At 48.4% G+C, this 18,338-nt stretch overlaps 1 protein-coding gene across 1 annotated transcript; it reads right to left on the bottom strand.

The window, feature by feature from the left end:
- Positions 1-7,073: 7,073 nt before the first annotated feature.
- TEKT3 (tektin 3) lies at positions 7,074-13,370 on the bottom strand (the record flags this gene model as incomplete). The annotated part of the gene is given in 9 exon segments (XM_010186874.1): positions 7,074-7,312; positions 8,398-8,470; positions 8,473-8,551; positions 9,033-9,245; positions 9,450-9,459; positions 10,484-10,627; positions 10,877-10,947; positions 12,154-12,237; positions 12,792-13,370. Coding segments are annotated over 9 exon segments (1,492 nt in total), but the record flags the coding sequence as incomplete, so codon positions are not given.
- Positions 13,371-18,338: the final 4,968 nt, after the last annotated feature.

The following is an 18,338-nucleotide window of genomic DNA, read 5'->3' as shown; positions in this document are numbered from 1 at the left end:
GGGTGCGGGTGGGGGGAGAAGTGCCGGGGGAGCTGGCAGGGGAGCTGCCTCTGCCAGGGATGCACGGGGACGGAGGGCACGGTCGGCAGCGAGGGAACAGGGACAGAGAGCTCTGCACCAGGCGGCTCCCCTCGCTTGGGGTAGCCCCAGGCGGGGATCCTTGGGACCGGGTCTGGGCAGTGAGTATCCAGCTGTGACAGGGTTTGGGAAGTGGGTGTCCGGCTGTGATGGGGTCTGGGGAGTGGGTGTCCAGCTGTGCTGTAGCCAAGGGGAACATTGCCCCTGACACATCCAGGGAAGTGACACCTTCACAGTCTGCTCTTGCGATGGCCATATGATTCGGGCTCTTGGGCTGGAGGTCTTTAGCTCTTAAAAGCCAAACCCTGTGAGACTGAGCAACTTTTCTCAAAGGGGTGAGATTTTCCAAAATGCTGGAGGACTTAGGTGCTTGGAGAGGAATGGGTGGCTGTACTCTGGTATCGCAGCCTTCATTCATTCCTCACACACAGCTCATCTGTTGAAATAAACCTCCCTTCCCACCCTTCTAAAGTCCCACGCAGGAGCCCTGCACACTCCCAGGAGTCCCGAGCACCAGTACCAACCTCCCCATCACCTCTCCCCTCTTCATGGAACAGCTCCAAACCAGTCCTACTTTGTTGCAGAGACGAGGGAACTCGGCATCCAGCCACCAAAGCTGTAAACCTTGGGAGAAAAGAGGGAGAGAAGCGTGCTTGGCTCCCTCCTCCTGGCAAGCACGGCCATGTTCCCGCAGCACAGGCTCTGGCTTCTCCACGCTAGTGTAAGTAGCCCCCTCCCACACTCTGTGGGGGCTGGGGGGATAGATGAGCCAGTGGTTGAAAATGGTCCCCGGCCTCACACTGTGCTGGAGCCCCTGTTTTGGTACACGCCTGCACGCCCTGCTGTGATGCTGCCGAGCCAAAGTCCGCTCCAGTGGCTCCAGCTCTGCCTTGTGCAGGTTTTCTCAGCCTGGTTTCAGAGGATGCAATATTCCCTTCAGTCCAAAAAATAACCACCCATTTCTGCTGCTGCCACCCCTCCACGCCCTGTGACGCTGCTGCTGCCATCCCTGACTGCGAGCCTCAGCGGACTGAAACATCTGGACCAACATCAGGACATTCCTGGCTAATGAGGCTATTTCGGGCTGTCTGGCCTCTGCGAGTTGAGCGCCAGCGCTGCATTCGGAGAAGGAGCCACCACGCTCGGGGCTGCACAAGCACAGAGCGAGAAGGGTCTTGTCCCAAAGGACCATGATCGAGCCTGCTGTTAGAGACCATCTTCTGATTCGGGTTTGTAGGTCTGAGATCTGGGCTGCTCTGTCTCTGGATAAATGAGCCGATCCATTCCCCAAAGGCAGAGGCTAGGGAGATGCACAGTGGTGAAAGGCAGCTGGGAGGTGTGGGGGTCACATACTGCACCCACGCTCCTCTGTGAATGAGAAAGAGCAAAACCACTTCGGCTCCAGTTCTGAAAATGGTGCCAAAACCAGCTTTTGAAGCATGGGGGAGGTATCTGAAACTGCAATCAGGGAAAAGAGTAGCCTGTGGGTAATAAAACATGTGTTGGCTGAGAGTTGCGGATCAGAGACGGTGGAGGAAGCCCAGAGAGAAAAGTACATCACTCCCCTGCTCCTCAGACACTTTTGGAAAGGTGCATCATCCAAACAGAGCAGGGCTTTGGAAAAACATCTGCTGAGCACGTGCTGTCACGTCAGCTCTGGTGACAGGGACCAGGTTGCTCCAGGGAGTGCGGCAAGTTCACGTGAAATCACCAGAGGCAAAGCTCCTCTCTGCACCTTCTGCCAACCAAGAGGCTCAAAAGCTGCCTGACTTCTGCAGCTCAGTCTACGTACCAGTGTGGCTAGCAGTGGTCACTGCCTAAATACAAGCAGGCGCCACAATAAATTTGAAAAATGTTTTGTGTACAAACAGGATTCACCACAGGCTGTGCTGAGAATACTGCAAGATTGATGGGTTGTATAAACACCGGGTAAAAAAAATGTGGATTTCTCACTTTGAATCTATTCCATGGGATCACTCAAAATTCTTACAATGCTTCAGCTTGAATTTCTAGAATAAAATAATGAGAATTTAGGAGGGAAAGTCTTCTATGACTTCAAGGGGCTCAGATGCTAATCTGACAAGGTAGTGACAGACTGAGAACTTTGCTGAAAAGGCTCTAAGCCTCATTTAACTCTGTGGCATCACCTGAACCAGCACACCAGGGGGTCTGCCACCATTGGTCCAGTGAACACATACACCATCCCCTTCCCCAGGCCAAGTGAATGAAGCCACTCTTTAAACAAGCATTTTCAAACTACACAATAAGACAAGATTTTATCTCTCTGTCTTCTTGTGGATGAGTTTGTTTAACCTCAAGACTTTGCTCTGTGCTCACGATTTAGGCACTCATTTCCTGTTCTATGGATTGACTCACATTTTATGGAGAACCCCCATAGTAGTGCCCCCACAAACAATGCACATGCATATATACATAAAAATACATATACATGGAAAGAAATAACTATCTAAATGAGAATTTCCAGCTGAAGGGCTGGGGGAAGCTGCACCTTGAGAGCACATCCTCAGCTGGCAGCAAGAGCAGGGGCTCAGAGCGCTGCCAGGTCCCTGCCCTTTCCCTGGCATGCAGAGGGATGTGCACTGAGTGCTGCTGGGTCTCAGCCAGGCAGGCGCTGTGCCACAGGCAGAGGTGCTGCTGCAGGCTATTGAGCTACCCCACAGCAGAGCTGTGAGAGGAGCAGGTCTTTTCTCTGGTGTAAAACCCTGTTTGGATCAAAAAGCACTGGGAGAGAATGCTTTTACCTTTTCTGATAAAACTGGTGGAGTAGCTATTTGAAAAGCCATTTCAAGCAGAAAAAAAAATGGTAGGGAAGACATTTAAATTGAGCAAACTTCTAAAACAAGAGGTCTAATGGATCTGGGAGACATTGACATACTTTTCCTGACATTTGTTTTCCTCCAAACCAAGAAGTATTTATAAAATATTTTAGTCCTGTCTACATTCATGCCCAAAACCCAACTTCGTCCAACTTTTCACTTTCAACTCCAAGTCAGTTGTCATCACTGATAGACTCAAGCTGAAATCACTGGAGAAAATCCCACTGGCTTCAATGAAACCAGTTACCCACTGATAACCAGATACCCAATGAAAGTTACTCACTGATGCCGAAAGCCAAAAAAACCCACCCATGGTTCCCAGTGGGGACATGACTGTGTGTCAGGACATGCTCAGATACTTTCAGAAGTTAAGATACCTGCTCGCCTCCCACACGCTGACAGCACATGAAAGGAGCCAACACTCTGCAAGCTCTTGTGTTGAACCTAGAGAAGATACAGATCTGAACCAGCTTCGAGCTACATTTTTGCCCAAGTTTCAGTCTTTTGGCTTCAGTAGTCCCAGGTCTGGCCCCTTCTTCAGTATCCTGCAGGGTCCCGAGCGTGGCTGCCAATGCTCTGAGTATGACGGTGTTTGGGCCTCTGCACTTCCTTTCTGAGGGACACAGCGGATGCTGCGAGGCTGCACAGGCTTGGGGAACAACAGGAACAAGAGCATGCAAAACAAATCCACTGGGGGTTATTAAATTCAAGGACTGCCCCATCAGCTCAGGAAGTTCTTGAGATACTAATTGCTGGAAGCTGGGAAAGTAGACTGGGAAAGTATCGCAGGGGGCTTGCCTTGTGCTGGTGCTTTTATCTCAGCAGCTCCTGGTGGCTCTGCCAGAGGCTGAATGTGGAGCTCACTGGGCTTTGGTCTGAGCCAGCACAGCCATTCCTATGCTCTCATACTGCCCAAGTTTTCCTTAGCATTTTGCCAAAGTTCTCTCTCTCTCTCTTTTTTTTTTCATAATAGCAATGAATTTGTTTGTTTTGTTTTTTTTCTGACTGCTGATGCCGTTTGGGGAATTCTCTCTCCCTCGAGCATAATAATCTGCTCTAGTTATGCAATATACTGTTAACATGGTTTTTGGCAAGCTTTGATTTCACCCAAATTCATATCAGACTCCTTCAGGACATTCACTGATGTTCCTTTTTTTAGGTAACGAAAACCAAAGCCTCCTTTCTGAATAACTTCTTGATAGACTTCAGAGATAGTTGAACCCTGACTGTTCGACTGGATCCTGGGCTGATGCAAAGCTTAGCGTGCATGAAGCAATGCTGTCCTGGTTTTATTAATTTATTGTCTTTCCTCCAGTCCGTAAGCAATCAGTTTACAAACCTGGCTCTGCTGGGTTTATCACAGTGATGCAGGATAGTGGGAATATGGCTGTGGGATGCAAAGGAATTTCCACTAACTAACGTTCTCAGCAACTTGGCTGATAAAGCCAGCAATAAAGAGCAATAAAAGCAGGCGCGTCAGTCTTCAGACTGAGGGAGTTTAAAGAAAGGAAACACTACATCAGTGTGTAAAGGCAGCTGAGGTAGTCAATGACACTAAGAGCAATTTGTGAAAGAAAATCATTTAATGGTAGAAAAGCAAAGACATCTCATGCATCAGAAGCGGGAAAGCAGGACAGTTGTTTCATGCATGTGTTATATGTCAAAAATAGAGGATGCTCAGCTGCAGCCCCTAAACCAGCCCTGCAGTGATCAAACCAAGCAGCTTCACTCACCCGCAGCTCAGTCGTGGGAGACAAGTCCATCCCTCGTTCAGAGACACTGTCAAAGCCACATGTCCATTGGGATTTCACCCATTTTACAGGAGTTTTGTGGCAGGGTTGGCTCCTGTCATGGGATGTGCATAGGACATGCTGTGAGAGAGGAAAAAAAGACTCAGACTGAAGCACACATAGGATTAGATGATCAAAGTGCTTGGGGGGAGATTTTCAAGTATCAGCTACCAGACAAAGTAACATCAACATTGTCGGCTTATGGAAAACTGGTGTGGAGAGACTGAAACCCCAAAGGGACCTGGGAATTCTCTAATGTCTGGGAAATCTGCTGCTGGAAAGCAGAAAGTATTTGCAAAAGAAACGAGAGAAGCGGCAACTGAAATTCCTCTGGTCACAGCTCAAATGGAGGAAAGAAATGCATTGCCAATATTGTGCAAGGAAGCATGGAGAGGGTAGGGCAGCATAATAAAATTTAGAGTTGGAGAATTGTGACACCACATAAACTCTACCAATTACGAGAAAGCCTTGAAGGAGTTGGGCTAGTGGGAAAGACAGGTGTTTGGGGTGCTCTAAAAGCAAAATCGGAGAAAATAGGAAACTTTAGGTGCTGACTGTTATCAGTGTGCCCTTATGGTAAAGTGGAGCTCAAATATTTTGTTATGTGATGCAAAAATGAAGGTGGAAGTGAAATGAGTGTGAAGCTGTTACTGATGCCAGGCCTTTGCTCAAGTTACTTAAAATCATGAGCCTCTCAGCAAGGGACTGCGGGTGCTTCTCTGTGCTCATCTGGGGACAAATCCATGGGGCCCATTTCTCACAAAAGAAAAGAGGCGGCTCTACCTGAAAACCTGCCATCTGGAGTGGGGCTTCAAATCAGCAGAACAGCCAAAATCATTGAGGTTTGCGAAAGTCTTCAGTGAAGGGACACAGGGAGAGGAACAGCACAAAGCAACACGAAGGCTGGCGAGGATGCAAACAAAAACTGGAAGACTCCATGAGTTCAGCCATAACCCACCGGCTTATTCTGGGAAGGGAGATAAAGGGAGAAAGGGAAGGTGGGATGAGCTGGGCAGTTTTTCCTGTATCTTCCCTTTAGAAAGGGTGGCTGCTGTCTTTGAAGGACTCTGGTTCCAAGATACACAAGAGGAAACCTATTTTTAGTCTCTGTGAGACAAAAGTGCTAGTAAAAAAAAAAATAGTAAAAAAATTGCTTCCCGTTTAGGGCTGCTGCTGTGAAGAGAGCCCCTGGCGGGATGCTGAGGCCGGCGCAGGACCTCGGTGCAGATTTCGGCTCTCAGGGCTGCCCTGGGTGAGCGGGGAGGGCAGGCAGGTCTGTTCAGACGTGTGCTGTGAGACAGAGTCACCAGGGGATGCTGAGATGCTCCCAGCTGCCCCGAGCCCCCACACTGGGGCAGGAGGTCTATCCCTGGGGACCCAAGGGAGGAGAAGGGACTTGAGCTTCTGCTCCTTCGGGATTGCTGGTGCCTGCAGGCTTTAGGCTGAGCTCAACTCTGCTTATGTTGGCAGATTCAAGAGTGTCTACATGACACGTGAGCCTAAGGAGACAATTTGCAAAGTGACTTTGACACTGATTAAAGACTTACCCCTCTGAAAATCCAAATCCTTGGTAAAATAGGTCTGATTTACAGCAAGAGAGCAGGCACCATGGCAGCAGGGGGGGCTGACTTAAGGACAGATTCATCTTTCTTCATCTTCAAAGTGCTTTGGTGCTTTCACCAACATACTACATGCAAGAAGTTAAATTAGGAACCAATCCATACTCACTAAAATTAAAACCACAGCATTTTCTTCAATTAGCTAGTCAAAAGCACTTCCTCATTTGAAGACTCCAGCACTGACATTTTAGATGACATTTAAAATTTTTCAAAAGCAAGAAAATTTATCATTAGAAATCAGCTTAAAATGCAAGTTTTTCTATTTAGGAACAGAACATATTGCAACATTTTAAGGGATAGTTTGTGTTTCTTCTGCTGCACCAATAAAAATACATTATGGATGTCAACAGCTAGTTACTGTGAAAACTAACTTCACTTCCCCTTGTGCTTTTTCCATATCAGACAGACTCAAAAGGAGGAAAACACAACGGTTTTTTTCCTAAAATCACAGACTGAAAGGGTAGGAATGAATCCCCGTAGGTGGATTTACTCTTAGTCGCATAGAGGATATTTTCAGCTACTTTCTGGCATGCCGTGAAAAAGCAGTGGAAAGAGAAAAACAAACAAACAAGCAAACAAACAAAGCACACAGAAAAAAAAACCCAAGAAAAAAAGATCCTGGTAGACCATGTTAACACAGAAAATAATCATTTTATTTTGGCTCAGGGCTTTCCTCAGGAAGTGAAAGCCTAATTGTGTATTTTCAAAGCATCTTTAGCAAAACTGTGAATGCCTCCTGCAGCAGACACCCTGAGCTGAGCTGAGCCCAGCCTAAACGTAGCCCAACAGGCGCACGGTGCTGGGGAAGTTCTTGCGCATCCCCATGCACTTCTCCTGGTCGATGAAGAGCGAGTTGGCTTTGACCGCCAGGTCGTGCTCCAGGACCGCCTTGGCACCAACCAGCGTTTGCAGGGTGTCCTTGGCATCCCTCAGCCGCTCATACAGGCTCTGGAGCATCTCCTGGATTTGGTGGACCTCATTGACAAGGCTGCAAAACAGCAAGAAACCCCTGTTAACAGGCCCGTCATGGGGGTGATTTCTAGCAGAGCATTGCTGACAGGTTCCTTGGGTGCGGGATTTGTCCCTTCAATGTTCCCAGACTAATTTGGACCCCAATGTATGGGGAAGCTGAGGACAGAGCCCCTCCAGACCCCAGCAGGGAGACAGGGTTAGGTCCACTCTGAGGCTTCGGCAAAGCCGTCTCTCCCAGAGCAGCTTGTGCCACTGAGAAGAGGGATGAGCAGCCATGATTTTCTGTTCCTGTCTGGTTTTGTGTGTTTATTGGTTCATCCCCCTGGAATTCCCTTTGCCCAGGTCATCCCCACACCCATGGGTGCACATGCAACAAAATGGGACAACTGGAAGAGACTGGAAGTGAATGGGAAATGAGAGAAGGATGGAAAAAACAACAGCGTGAGAGATGCTAAACAGGCTGTGGGGCTGGGTTTAAATTGCTTTTAAAAGGCTTCACATGGAGTCATGCCCAGAGAGCTACCAGGAGGAGGGGTGAGGTCTGGGGAGCCTCGCTGTGTCCTTGAAAGGGCTCTCAGTGTCCCCAGAGAGGAGGACAGCCCTTACTACTTCTCCATATGGTGCACCCTGTCTTGCAGTTACCCAAAAGGAAGGAGCTCATCGCTCTCCATGTGAGCAAAGGACTGTTCCTTCAAAATTGGGCATATCCAACCATTGGGATGCAGGCAGGTAAATCCTTACCCAAGCAGGTAAATCCTCCCTCTTGCAGGGTGGCATCAGGTGTGACACTTAGGGACTTGGTTCAGTGGTTGACTTGGCAGTGTTAGGTTAATGGTTAAATTCTTGATCTTAAAGGTCTTTTCTGACCTAAACAATTCCATGCTTCTAGGATCTGTACCCATGACTGTGTACAGCCTCTCCCATGGGTGCAGAGCTCTCCCAGCACCCGAAGGCTGGGGTACACACTCATTGCTTTTGATTATATCAGCGCATCTCTGGAAGGACTATTTAGAAAAATAAACATGATTAATTTTGTCATCAGGTGATGCTGTGAGTGCTACCACCAGTGACTCCTCAAGGACCCCACCAGCCCAGCCATACTGGAGCTGGACAGTGTCCCGGCACAGCTCCATGTTTGGTCTCCGCGTGCGCTCATCCAGCCGGGTCTGAGCCCTTTTAACAGAACCTCTTTGTCCCTAATGGCATTTTGGATGGCTGCTATGTTCATCTCGATCTGGAAGATTTCCTGCAGTGTCTGGCATGAAAAAGAAACACATGCAAAAATTTAAAAATATATTCTCAAGTGATCACATCATTACCCTTTTCTCCTGCCTGTCTGCAGAACAAAACAAGTTCAACACGCAGAGCCTGGGCTCAGACCGCTGTCACACCGCCACGTATCGAGGCACAGATCCAGCAGTGATTTCTCTGCAGGGAAGGCCTCTCTTTGCCATTGCTGTCACATCAGAGGAGGTTTTGGAGCAGTGATGGATCTATTGAATTACCACCTTCCCAAAATCACTGCCTGCAGGAACTGATCATCCATCAATAGCAACTAACAGAGAGGTTTTAAATGGATCCTTGTTTAAGACGGTGGTCTTAGCCCACAGCACTGCAAGCCCAATCTCCGCTCTGTTAATCAGTGTTGTGTTGAGCACTTTTCAGGAAGCTTTCCATAAGACCTTTGAGGGCCCTGCTTGGGAGGTGTCACCCCAAAAGGGAGGAGTGCAGTCTACCTTGGCCAGGTGGGTCTGGATCTTGTTCTTGGTGTCATCTGCCTCGGCGATGCGGTTGATGAAGGCGACGTTGACCTTGTTGAACTGGTGCCACATCTCGTTGGCTGTCACCACCAGCAGGTTTTCGATGTTGTTCTGCTCCTTGGCCGAGGCCGCCCGTTCACTCTGGGAGGAAAGGATGTTGCCATCTGTGAACTTGGCCCATGACTGGCACTGAGATCCTGCAGGGAGGAAAGAGAGACCCCTAGTGAGCTGAGGCTGCTGGAGCTGGACACGGGCAGGCACAGACCCTGCCAGGGAGCAGTGTGGATTCAGTGTAGGTTAAATCTACGCTCTGAATTTGACTACATGAAAGCAAAACATCTGGATATCATTTGCTCAATAATCCTTATCAAATGATGACATGTTCATGAAGACAACTGTGATACTTAGGAAAGCACAAACAAACCAAAGATTTCCTCAGAAAAATAGAGATTTTAATCAGAGCTCATATTTATGTGTTCGAGGCATTGAAATGCCAAGTGATTCACAGCCTCACAACAACGGGCAGATTGCAGTCAATTCATTTTGCTCATCACTTATCTCAGTTTCATACTCAACTGAACAAGCATTAGATAATATTCAATTCCCTGTCTGTGCAGTCAGGATGAAGTCCACGCCTGTGCACTAGTCCAGAAAAAGGTCAACAAAAGACTTAAATACCACATAAGCTCCGTTTAAAACATGCTGATCCTTGGCACATTTTACCCCCTCTCTGAATTTTAGCATCAATCCTTTGCAACTTGTTTGCCTGTCTAAATATCTCTGAGCTCTACTGTGAATAACAGTTCAAACATTTAAAAAAGTGACTCAATCTATGCCTCCCCATAAACTGCACACACTGTATGAGCCAGATTTATTTCCTCAGCCCTTTGCCACTTAGGGCACATCTCTGCGAGTGCTGCTTTAGGTCACCATTCATTTCCTGCAGAGCCAAAGCTGAATTCCTGGCACCCAAAAGCAACTGAACTCCATCCTAGGACCACGCTATGTCTTTATCTTCTGTGTCCCTTCGGCTCCCTGCCAGGACCTCTCCACGCAGGGGTGAACCCCCCAGACTTTACGTCAATGAAGAGCAGCCAGGCGTGCACTGACACATCTCTGAAAATATGCATAAACTTAACGAGCTGTGCAGAGGTGCTGAACTGAATTCATTTTCGGGCTGATCTCTGAAACCATATATAATGTTTAGTTAAGTGGGACTCGCTTTCACCCTCTAGAAGTTCAGCATCCAGAGGGCTGTGCTCCCATTACGGTGAGCAGAGACAAACAGCCCTCCAAGGCAGGTGTCCCCAGGCAGGATGGATGTACCATCAGTGGCACGTGTCTATACTGTGGGTGGGGACAACCCCCCCCTGCCAGGGACAGGTACCCTGCATCCCAGGGGTGGCTCATCCCCGATGTGCACTCACGTGGCGTCGACCCGCTCCACCCCTCGGTAGTAGCTGATGCCATCGGAGGTGTTCCTCAGGTGGTGGCACTTGTCATCAATGCGGTGGGCCATCTGCTCATCAGCTAGGTCCTTCTCTAGCTCGTGCTGGGCTGCCCTGCTGGACCTGCAGCACACAACCAGCAGCCGTCACTGGGATGTGCGGGTGGAATAGTTTCCTCCCCAACATCCCTCTTCCCCACATCTCCCTCTTGCGCAGCTGCGTGCTCCCACGAGCATCACTGCCTGCTATCCATGGAGCATGCACAGGTTTTACCCCTGTGGGGTGTGGGTAGAGGTAGGGGTGTGCTGGGGGGGTCACACTACAACTGCAGATGCACGTCAGCCCTGCAGCATGAGGTAAGGGGCTCCTTACACTAGCTGGGCTTTCGCCTTCTCCAGGTGTGACTGCATCCTCTCCTGGCAGGACCTGATGACATCCATTTCCTGGGCAAAGGCAAAGCACGGCCCCATCAGTGTCCATACTCAGTTGTCATGGTCATTCGCATCCCCTCAAACCTCTCCAGCCCCATGCACAGCAGGAACTTGCCCGCTTGTCCTTCTGCCCTGCAGTGCTACACATCCCCATCCCCAACCAGCATCTGCCCTTTTGGCTCTCAGAATGTTTCTGTTCCCCAGGAGAAATCCCATACATATGGGATAAGAGGAAACAGGCTTTGCTTTGGTGTAAATCCCCAGTCATTTCTAACATTCAGCTCCATCAGAGGAAGGCGCGTGTTGCTCTCAGCTCTCTGGGCTTCAACATGAAAAGCATGGTCTAAATGTGTCCCAGACACTTAAAATCCAAAATGCCATTATGGAGATACCAGCTCTGATGATTTTTCTAAAATCTCATGACCTTTAAACTAATCTTTTAATTTTTTAGGGTCTGACTCATAAGAAAAAATCTTCTAACAGAGCAGCGGTTTCACAGTCCCAGGGGCTGCAATTTCCTTCCCAGTTTCGCGATGCCTTTGCAGCGATTGTATTTCACTGTACCCTGCATTAGGATCCCATCTCCTGTGCCAACTCTGTCATGTTTGCTTTTAATTCATTATTTAAAGCAGACTATACAAAGGCAGGCAGGAGTGCACGTTTTTATGATTTCTATAAAATGCATTGCCGGAGCGCGCACAGCAGCAGTTCTGCTGCGGCCACACTGCTCTGAGCAAAGCAAAGCTGGGGGGAGATGTAATATCTTTTATTAGACCAACTAATATAGTTGGGGAAACCAGACAAGCTGTCGGGCACATGCTGCCTTCTCCATATCTGTGATATATATATAGCTATACGTATGTTATATAGCTACACATACGTGTGTGGTACAGATACGTATAGATACTGTTCCAACGGGGCTCTGAAAGGCAGCACAGTCTCACAAACTGCTTGAAGAGGGACAGAGGCCCCTGATACGTTACACAGACAGCTGATTTTTGGCTATTCCTCCATCTGTAAGGGCAAGTCTTACCCACACAGCATCGGCATGCTGTTGCAGGGGCAATGCCGTCCCCTGGCCTTGCAGGTTTCGGGGGTTTGAAGAGTTTAGCACCTCACTAGTATGAAGGAGCCAGTTAGGGAACAAGGCTGCAAAACCCATTTGGGGCAGTTTAGGTAAAAATAGCTTTAACACATGACCTGAGTTGCCAAACTTACAGTGAAGAGCTGTTTCTCCACGTCATCATGGACCAGGTCAATGCCCATCCTCTTCTCCCGGTGAAGCAAGCACTCCTGCGCAACCTGTTGGGGACAAGCCATTGCTGCTGGCTGCAGGGCCTGGGGTGCCTACAGAGATGGTCTCCATCTCAAGTAATTTAAGAAAATAAATTGTAGGTGGGCACAGAGTTGACAGAAGCGGAAAAAAGTGCCCAGGGCAGCTGGTTTAGCTGACAACAAGCAGGTGAGCTGCAACATCGGCATTAAATCAACTTGAGGGAGCACACATGTTCCTGGTACTACCGCAGCTGAATGTGAGGACCTGTGTCAGCCTTGATGCTGAGCTCACCAGGGCCTCGCAGTAAGACGTGGGCTTTTGTCTCCCAAACCAGGATTTTGGAAATACTGCTTATCAAAATATTTGGTTAAGCAAATACTGTTCTGATGTGCTCAGCATGTGCTGATGGGGGCTGCAGCAGATGGCAAGGGATTTGTTTATCACTAACTTAACTAATGGTCTCTTAATTAAAGCTTTCTAGACATTACAGGGCTGCAATGAAACTTAATTAGGTGTTTGAATGGCTGCAGATGTTTCAGCTGTAGGCCACAGCTTACAGCCCCCTGGACAGGTCACTTACCTGGAGAGGGGCCTCCGTCTCAGCCAAGGTTCTCTCCAGTCGTTTCTTCACATCTGTGAGTGCATTGGTCTCCCCAATCATTGCATCCAGCTCATGGCAGAGTTCCGCTTTCCAAAACTCAATGTCATTAACACGTTTTCCCAGGTCTTTGGTGCTTTGTGCTTGGATTTTCCTTCCCTGCTGATAGGTATCCTGAATCATGTGGCAGTTGTCGGTTCTCAGACACTCGGCGTTGCGCCGGGAGCTCTCCAACTCTTTGCAGTTGGTCAGGTTGGACCTGTTCCAGTCGTCAGTGGTGTACCAGGTGAAGAGGGTTGTTCTGTTGGGAACCAAAGGAACCGTCTTGCTTGAGGTTAATCCCTGGGACTGCGTGGAAAGGGGACGCAAAGTTGGGTTGATGGCAGCTGTTTTATAGTAAGTATTGGGCATCCAGGGGAGGCTGAAGCTCTCAGGCAAGGGGTAGTAAGGAAAACGGTTCTTATAGCTCGAAGCCATGGTGCTGATGGCAGGCAGAAACTTGGAGGGTGTTGATCTTGGATGGGTGTACATTGCCGTTAAGGGAGAGCTGACGAGCTCCATTTTTCAGCACTGCTATTCAGGTACGTGTCCTGCACAGAGGAGGAGACAGAAGAAGACAACCGCACTCAGTTAAGATCTTGCACTTACAACACATGCAACTTCTTACACCACCACATGCAACACATAACACAAACACTGATGCATATAGCATCCATACAGGCTTAAAACCCTTGAAAGCAAACCCCTTCTGACAGCATCCCAAGCATTTGTATATATAAGGATTTGACTTTGTTACTAGTATCTAGCGTCATGTCTTGAAATGAGGAGAAAAACAAATCATGGGTGCTAAGGAGAATGACAGATATTATGCCTTCATTCTCCTTAAATCTGTCAATCCAGTGAAACTGTAGTTGCTCATTCTTTGCTGTTCATTTGTTTCTCTTGGCCGGCGTATCTGCTGAGCTTATACTACACCAGATGTAATTTTCTCTTTAAAAGTTCCACTACCAGCCCTGATAGCTTTGGACACACAGCTGCCACCAACCCAGCGCGATCTGTGGGTGACGGACTTCATCCTCATCACCTCTATCTTCACCTACAATATATGCTCAAGTGAGGAGTCTGCTGGAGAGCAAGACTATATCTACATTTGAAACATTCACACCCTCCCATTTCAGCCTCTATGGCTCTCCCGATGTAAAATAAATGTGCTTGGAAAGGAGATATACCACAGAATCTTTTCAGAGTGGTTTTTAAGCACCAGCCTTGCAGTAACCCTAGGAGGAATGGCCACACAGGAAGATTTCACAGCCGAAAACTACATACAGCACTGCGGGTGCTATCGCTCTTTGCAGACAGAGGTTATCAGTCAATTGTTATCAGAAATATAATGAAGAGGGCCACCAAAAGTACCTAACACACCTGATCTGATGACACTGAGGAGGGTATGTTGTACTTGGTACAAAGCTACAGTAAAATCCCTGGATGGGAGTGGGGTTTGACACAAAGCATGTGCTGAATCCCATTTGTTACAGTATGAAATCAACTTTATTCCTTTAAAAATTGGATGTCTGCATGAAGTAAACTGGCTTTTATTCTAGAACGAAGCATTCACCCAAGCAAGCTCATGACTAGAGGTTTAATTGCTCCTCCTGGGCCACCTTGGGCCCTGCCCGTTTACACCAGGTGATGAGCAGACAACATAACTCATTAAACCACAGGTTTTCCAACATCCAGCTATAGTTAATGACCTAAAAGACTTTTTGCATAACCAGTGTCTGTAATGGCATTGCATTCACTAAATTCACTAAATACATTTAGATGAACAGTGTCTCAAAATGCAGCTATTAAATCAATGAACAGCAAATAGAGGATAATAACAGGTCCTTTAGCTAGGGTAAAAGGGAGTAAAATAGGGAGGAGGCAGAGGGGAAAAGTGCACAGCCCGCGGCTGAGAAATCATTGAACTTTGAGGACTGCATTTTCAAGCCTTGCCCAATTTTGGCGGTACTGGCACAGGCTGCCCCAGTACCTGACTGGAGTGGCACAGCTGTGGGCACTGAGTCTTGCCCTGGATCCAGCCTGGCCCAAGAGGCTGCAGGACAGGCAGCAGGAAACTCACACCCTCAAATTTAGCAAAAGAACTTGCGCAAACACGACCCTCCGAGCCAGTTTGGCAGCACCGAGGACAAAATGTCTGTGCTCAGGTCCAACAAAAACCACTCTGCATGCCGGTTCCCACAAACCAGTCGCTTCAGCCCTTCTGTCCCAGCTGGGGATGAACGACTGCACTTTCCCCAGCTCCGCGCCACTTATTTATACCTGAGAAACAGCATTCAGAGCGGGGGAGATGGCTTTCCTGGCTCCCACCCCTGCAAATAAATTATTCCCTTTCAGATGCTGTCAGACCACATTTAAGAAAGGGAGGGAAAACCCTTGGGAATGTACCAGGGTGACATTTCCCTTTATTTCCAGCTGAAATAAATGCCCCTGTGTGCCTCTTGGGATAAGCCATCCCAGGGTGACATTTTCTGGCACCCCTGAACACAGACACACAATGGGAGCCCCCAACTGCCTAGTCTGGGTACTTTTGCATTATATAGAAGATACTGGGGGTGGGGGTTAGGAGAAACACCTGCTTTTTTTGTCCTCCTCCCAGTTAAAGTATGTACTCACCCTTAGCTGCCTGGGTGTAGGGTTTGGCCCAGGGGGCTGCTACTCCCTGCTGTGCTGTCAGGCTGGGTGGCAGCATCACCAGGCACCGCAGCATTCCCAGTGCCACGGTGTAGGCTGCATGCCCAGTGCCACGGAATAGGTTGCTGGGTGACCGAGTTCTGCCTCAGGTGACTCCCTACAGGTGCCATGGCAATGCGATGCAGCTCTAGATGGGCAACACAGTGACACCCCTGAGCAAGAAAATACCCTCACACGGCTGCCTAGTTCCTGCCCTGGACAACTCACTGCCCTCACTGGGCCACTTGGTGTAGCCCCTGGGCAACCAGGTGTTGGGCAACCGTTGAGTGGCTGGACAACACTCTAAGACATATTATAGGTAGTCCTGCAAGGAGCACGGAGATGGACTCAGTGATCCTCATGGGTCCCTTCCAACTTTAAACAGTCTATGATCATATGAACCCAGTGCCCTCAGTGGGCAGCCCAGTGGCACACCTGGGCAACCCAGTGCAGACTTTGTGTAACCTAATGCCTATGCTGGTCAACTTGATCCTGTCCTTGGACAACTCCCAGTGCCCTCAGTGGGCAACCCGGTACAGCCCTTGGGCATCCTTGTGCCACCCCTGGGCAACCAAGTGCTACCCATGGGCAGACCAGTGTCAGCACTGGTGCTCCTGGGCCAGCCCATGGCCGAGCGGAGGCCTCACTGGGACGGGTGGGTGCACCAAAGTGGAGGTGATGGAGGTGAGGAGATGCACGGTGTCCTCAGGAGGCCCACCACAGCACAACCTCATGCAGCACCACAGAATCATGCACCAAACACCCAGTGACATCGAGAGTGTTTCCTAGGACAGGGTCCTTTTTATTTTAATTTACTTCATTTTCCCACTTTGGATTAACCCACAGCAATATGAATGGTTCATCAAACATTCAGGCTGATCCACCTGCATTATCACAGCCTTTTTCAGTCTCTTCTTGCTTTACCAGCCATTGCAGCTGCAGACCAAGACTGTACCAAAATGTTTTACAGCTTCTTGTGAGTGCAGGGACACCCTGCCCCACCACTCCTGCCTTCAGTGTGCACACACGCCCGGCACTGGCCTCTACAAGAAAGCCATGCCTCTGCTGCCAAAGATCTGACATAAAAAATAACCCAAACTGGTTTGTATATATGAAGCTTAGCACACTTTGATTTCGCTTTAAACACACGTCTTTCCTTTAGCTGGGTGAAGAATCAACTTAATCAAACTGAAATAAAAAGTTCAGCACACCAGTTGCTCTTCTATAGCTAAAGCAGATAAAATAATGTCAATTAATTTTTCAATTAAAATAATTTCAGCTGCTGTCCCTCGGCAGGACATGTGCACACCCCTGGGCCAGCCCCACTGTCTGGTCCTTGCGCCGCTCCCAGCCTCCATCTATGCCCGCTCCCACTCCCTGCCCCAAGCTAATTCTGTTCAGATGAATCACTGCATGACAAGGGACACCACCATTTGTTGTAGGCAACCACACAGTTTTTTTAAAGTATTTGCTAAACTAAGCAATAATAATTAGATAATATTGTAAATGGCCCATGAGTGCTCTGCAAAGCACTCAGGGCATGGACTTTCTGAGGAAGCATCCACAAGCACTGTGATGCAGAGGGACAGCAGGGGACATCAAAAGGGATGAAGCTTTGGTCCCACCATAGTATCTGAACTGGCTTTTCAAGGGAAAGGTCGATGCCATACCTAAAAGCTGCAAAGATGAGAACAGGCATGGGTAAAGCAGTCAAATTCCCAAGATAAATGACTCTCAAGCAAGAAGTTATCAACTGCACCCAGTAAGTGGTCCCCAAATCCCTCATGCTCTGGGTACCACACTAAATTAAGTAGACTATTCACATCACCTCCAGTTATTCAAGTAATTAAACTGGGTTTCTTAATTGTGATTACAACTCCAACAGCAGCAAATACACTAAAATTACAAAACTGCTGCTCTCAGTTCTGATCCAGTTTTGATGGACACTTGAGTACACAGTTTGTCCCAAAGCCACAACCATTTTAGCTCAGAACCAAAGAAGAAAAACAAAGAAGAAAAACGGGAGGCTGATGGTTAACCAGGGATGCCAGTTTTCAGCACATCAGCTCAGGTTTGCCTAATTGACTAAACTGGAACTTCAAGGGATACATTTAGATACCCAAGTATAAAATTTGCTGCCAAAAGCTGTCAATCTTTCTGTCACAGCTCTACATTCTCGCTATTAATACAGCATTACACTGGATCATAAGCTGCCCTTCTGAAAATACCCAGATCCAGATCTTTTATAGCATCCGTCATGAGTCTACATGTACCCATAACATTGCCGAGTCGCAGTTTTAGGCACTTTCGAATATTCCTCTCTTTCCTGTAAACACTGTACCTGCCTGAAAGGAATCAATTGTCTATTCAATAGCAGAACAATTTTCAAGTCACGCTATTTCACAGAGGATTAAAAAAATTATACTGAGTTACCATAAAGTACAGAGGGCCAAGGACTCTCGAGGTGGGGCCTGGGCTGCTTTGATCTCTGCACATGACCAGTGAAAACAGATGGTTATGGCCATCACCGAGCTTCTGCTGCTGCCACACTGGAGGGTGGGACTGGCAGGAGGAGGGCTGGGGGGGCTGACACTAAACCTGGAGGAGAGGCTGAGCACGTTGGCAAGAAGAAAGAGACATGGGCAGCCACTGGAGATCATCTGGGACCCTCCCTTCCTCCCCCTACAGCCCCTCAAAGAGCTCATGTCCTTTTAAAATGGTTGAAGCAGCTCAGGTGTTTGTGCTGGTTCCTCCACAGCCCCATGCAGCACCTGGAGGTGCCACCATCCTGTTGGT

The sequence above is a fragment of the Mesitornis unicolor genome, unplaced genomic scaffold, assembly GCF_000695765.1.
Source record: "Mesitornis unicolor isolate BGI_N332 unplaced genomic scaffold, ASM69576v1 scaffold14806, whole genome shotgun sequence".
Taxonomy (NCBI): domain Eukaryota; kingdom Metazoa; phylum Chordata; class Aves; order Mesitornithiformes; family Mesitornithidae; genus Mesitornis; species Mesitornis unicolor.
The sequence above is the reverse complement of the archived record's forward strand: the minus strand, read 5'-3'. Positions and strand labels throughout refer to the sequence as shown.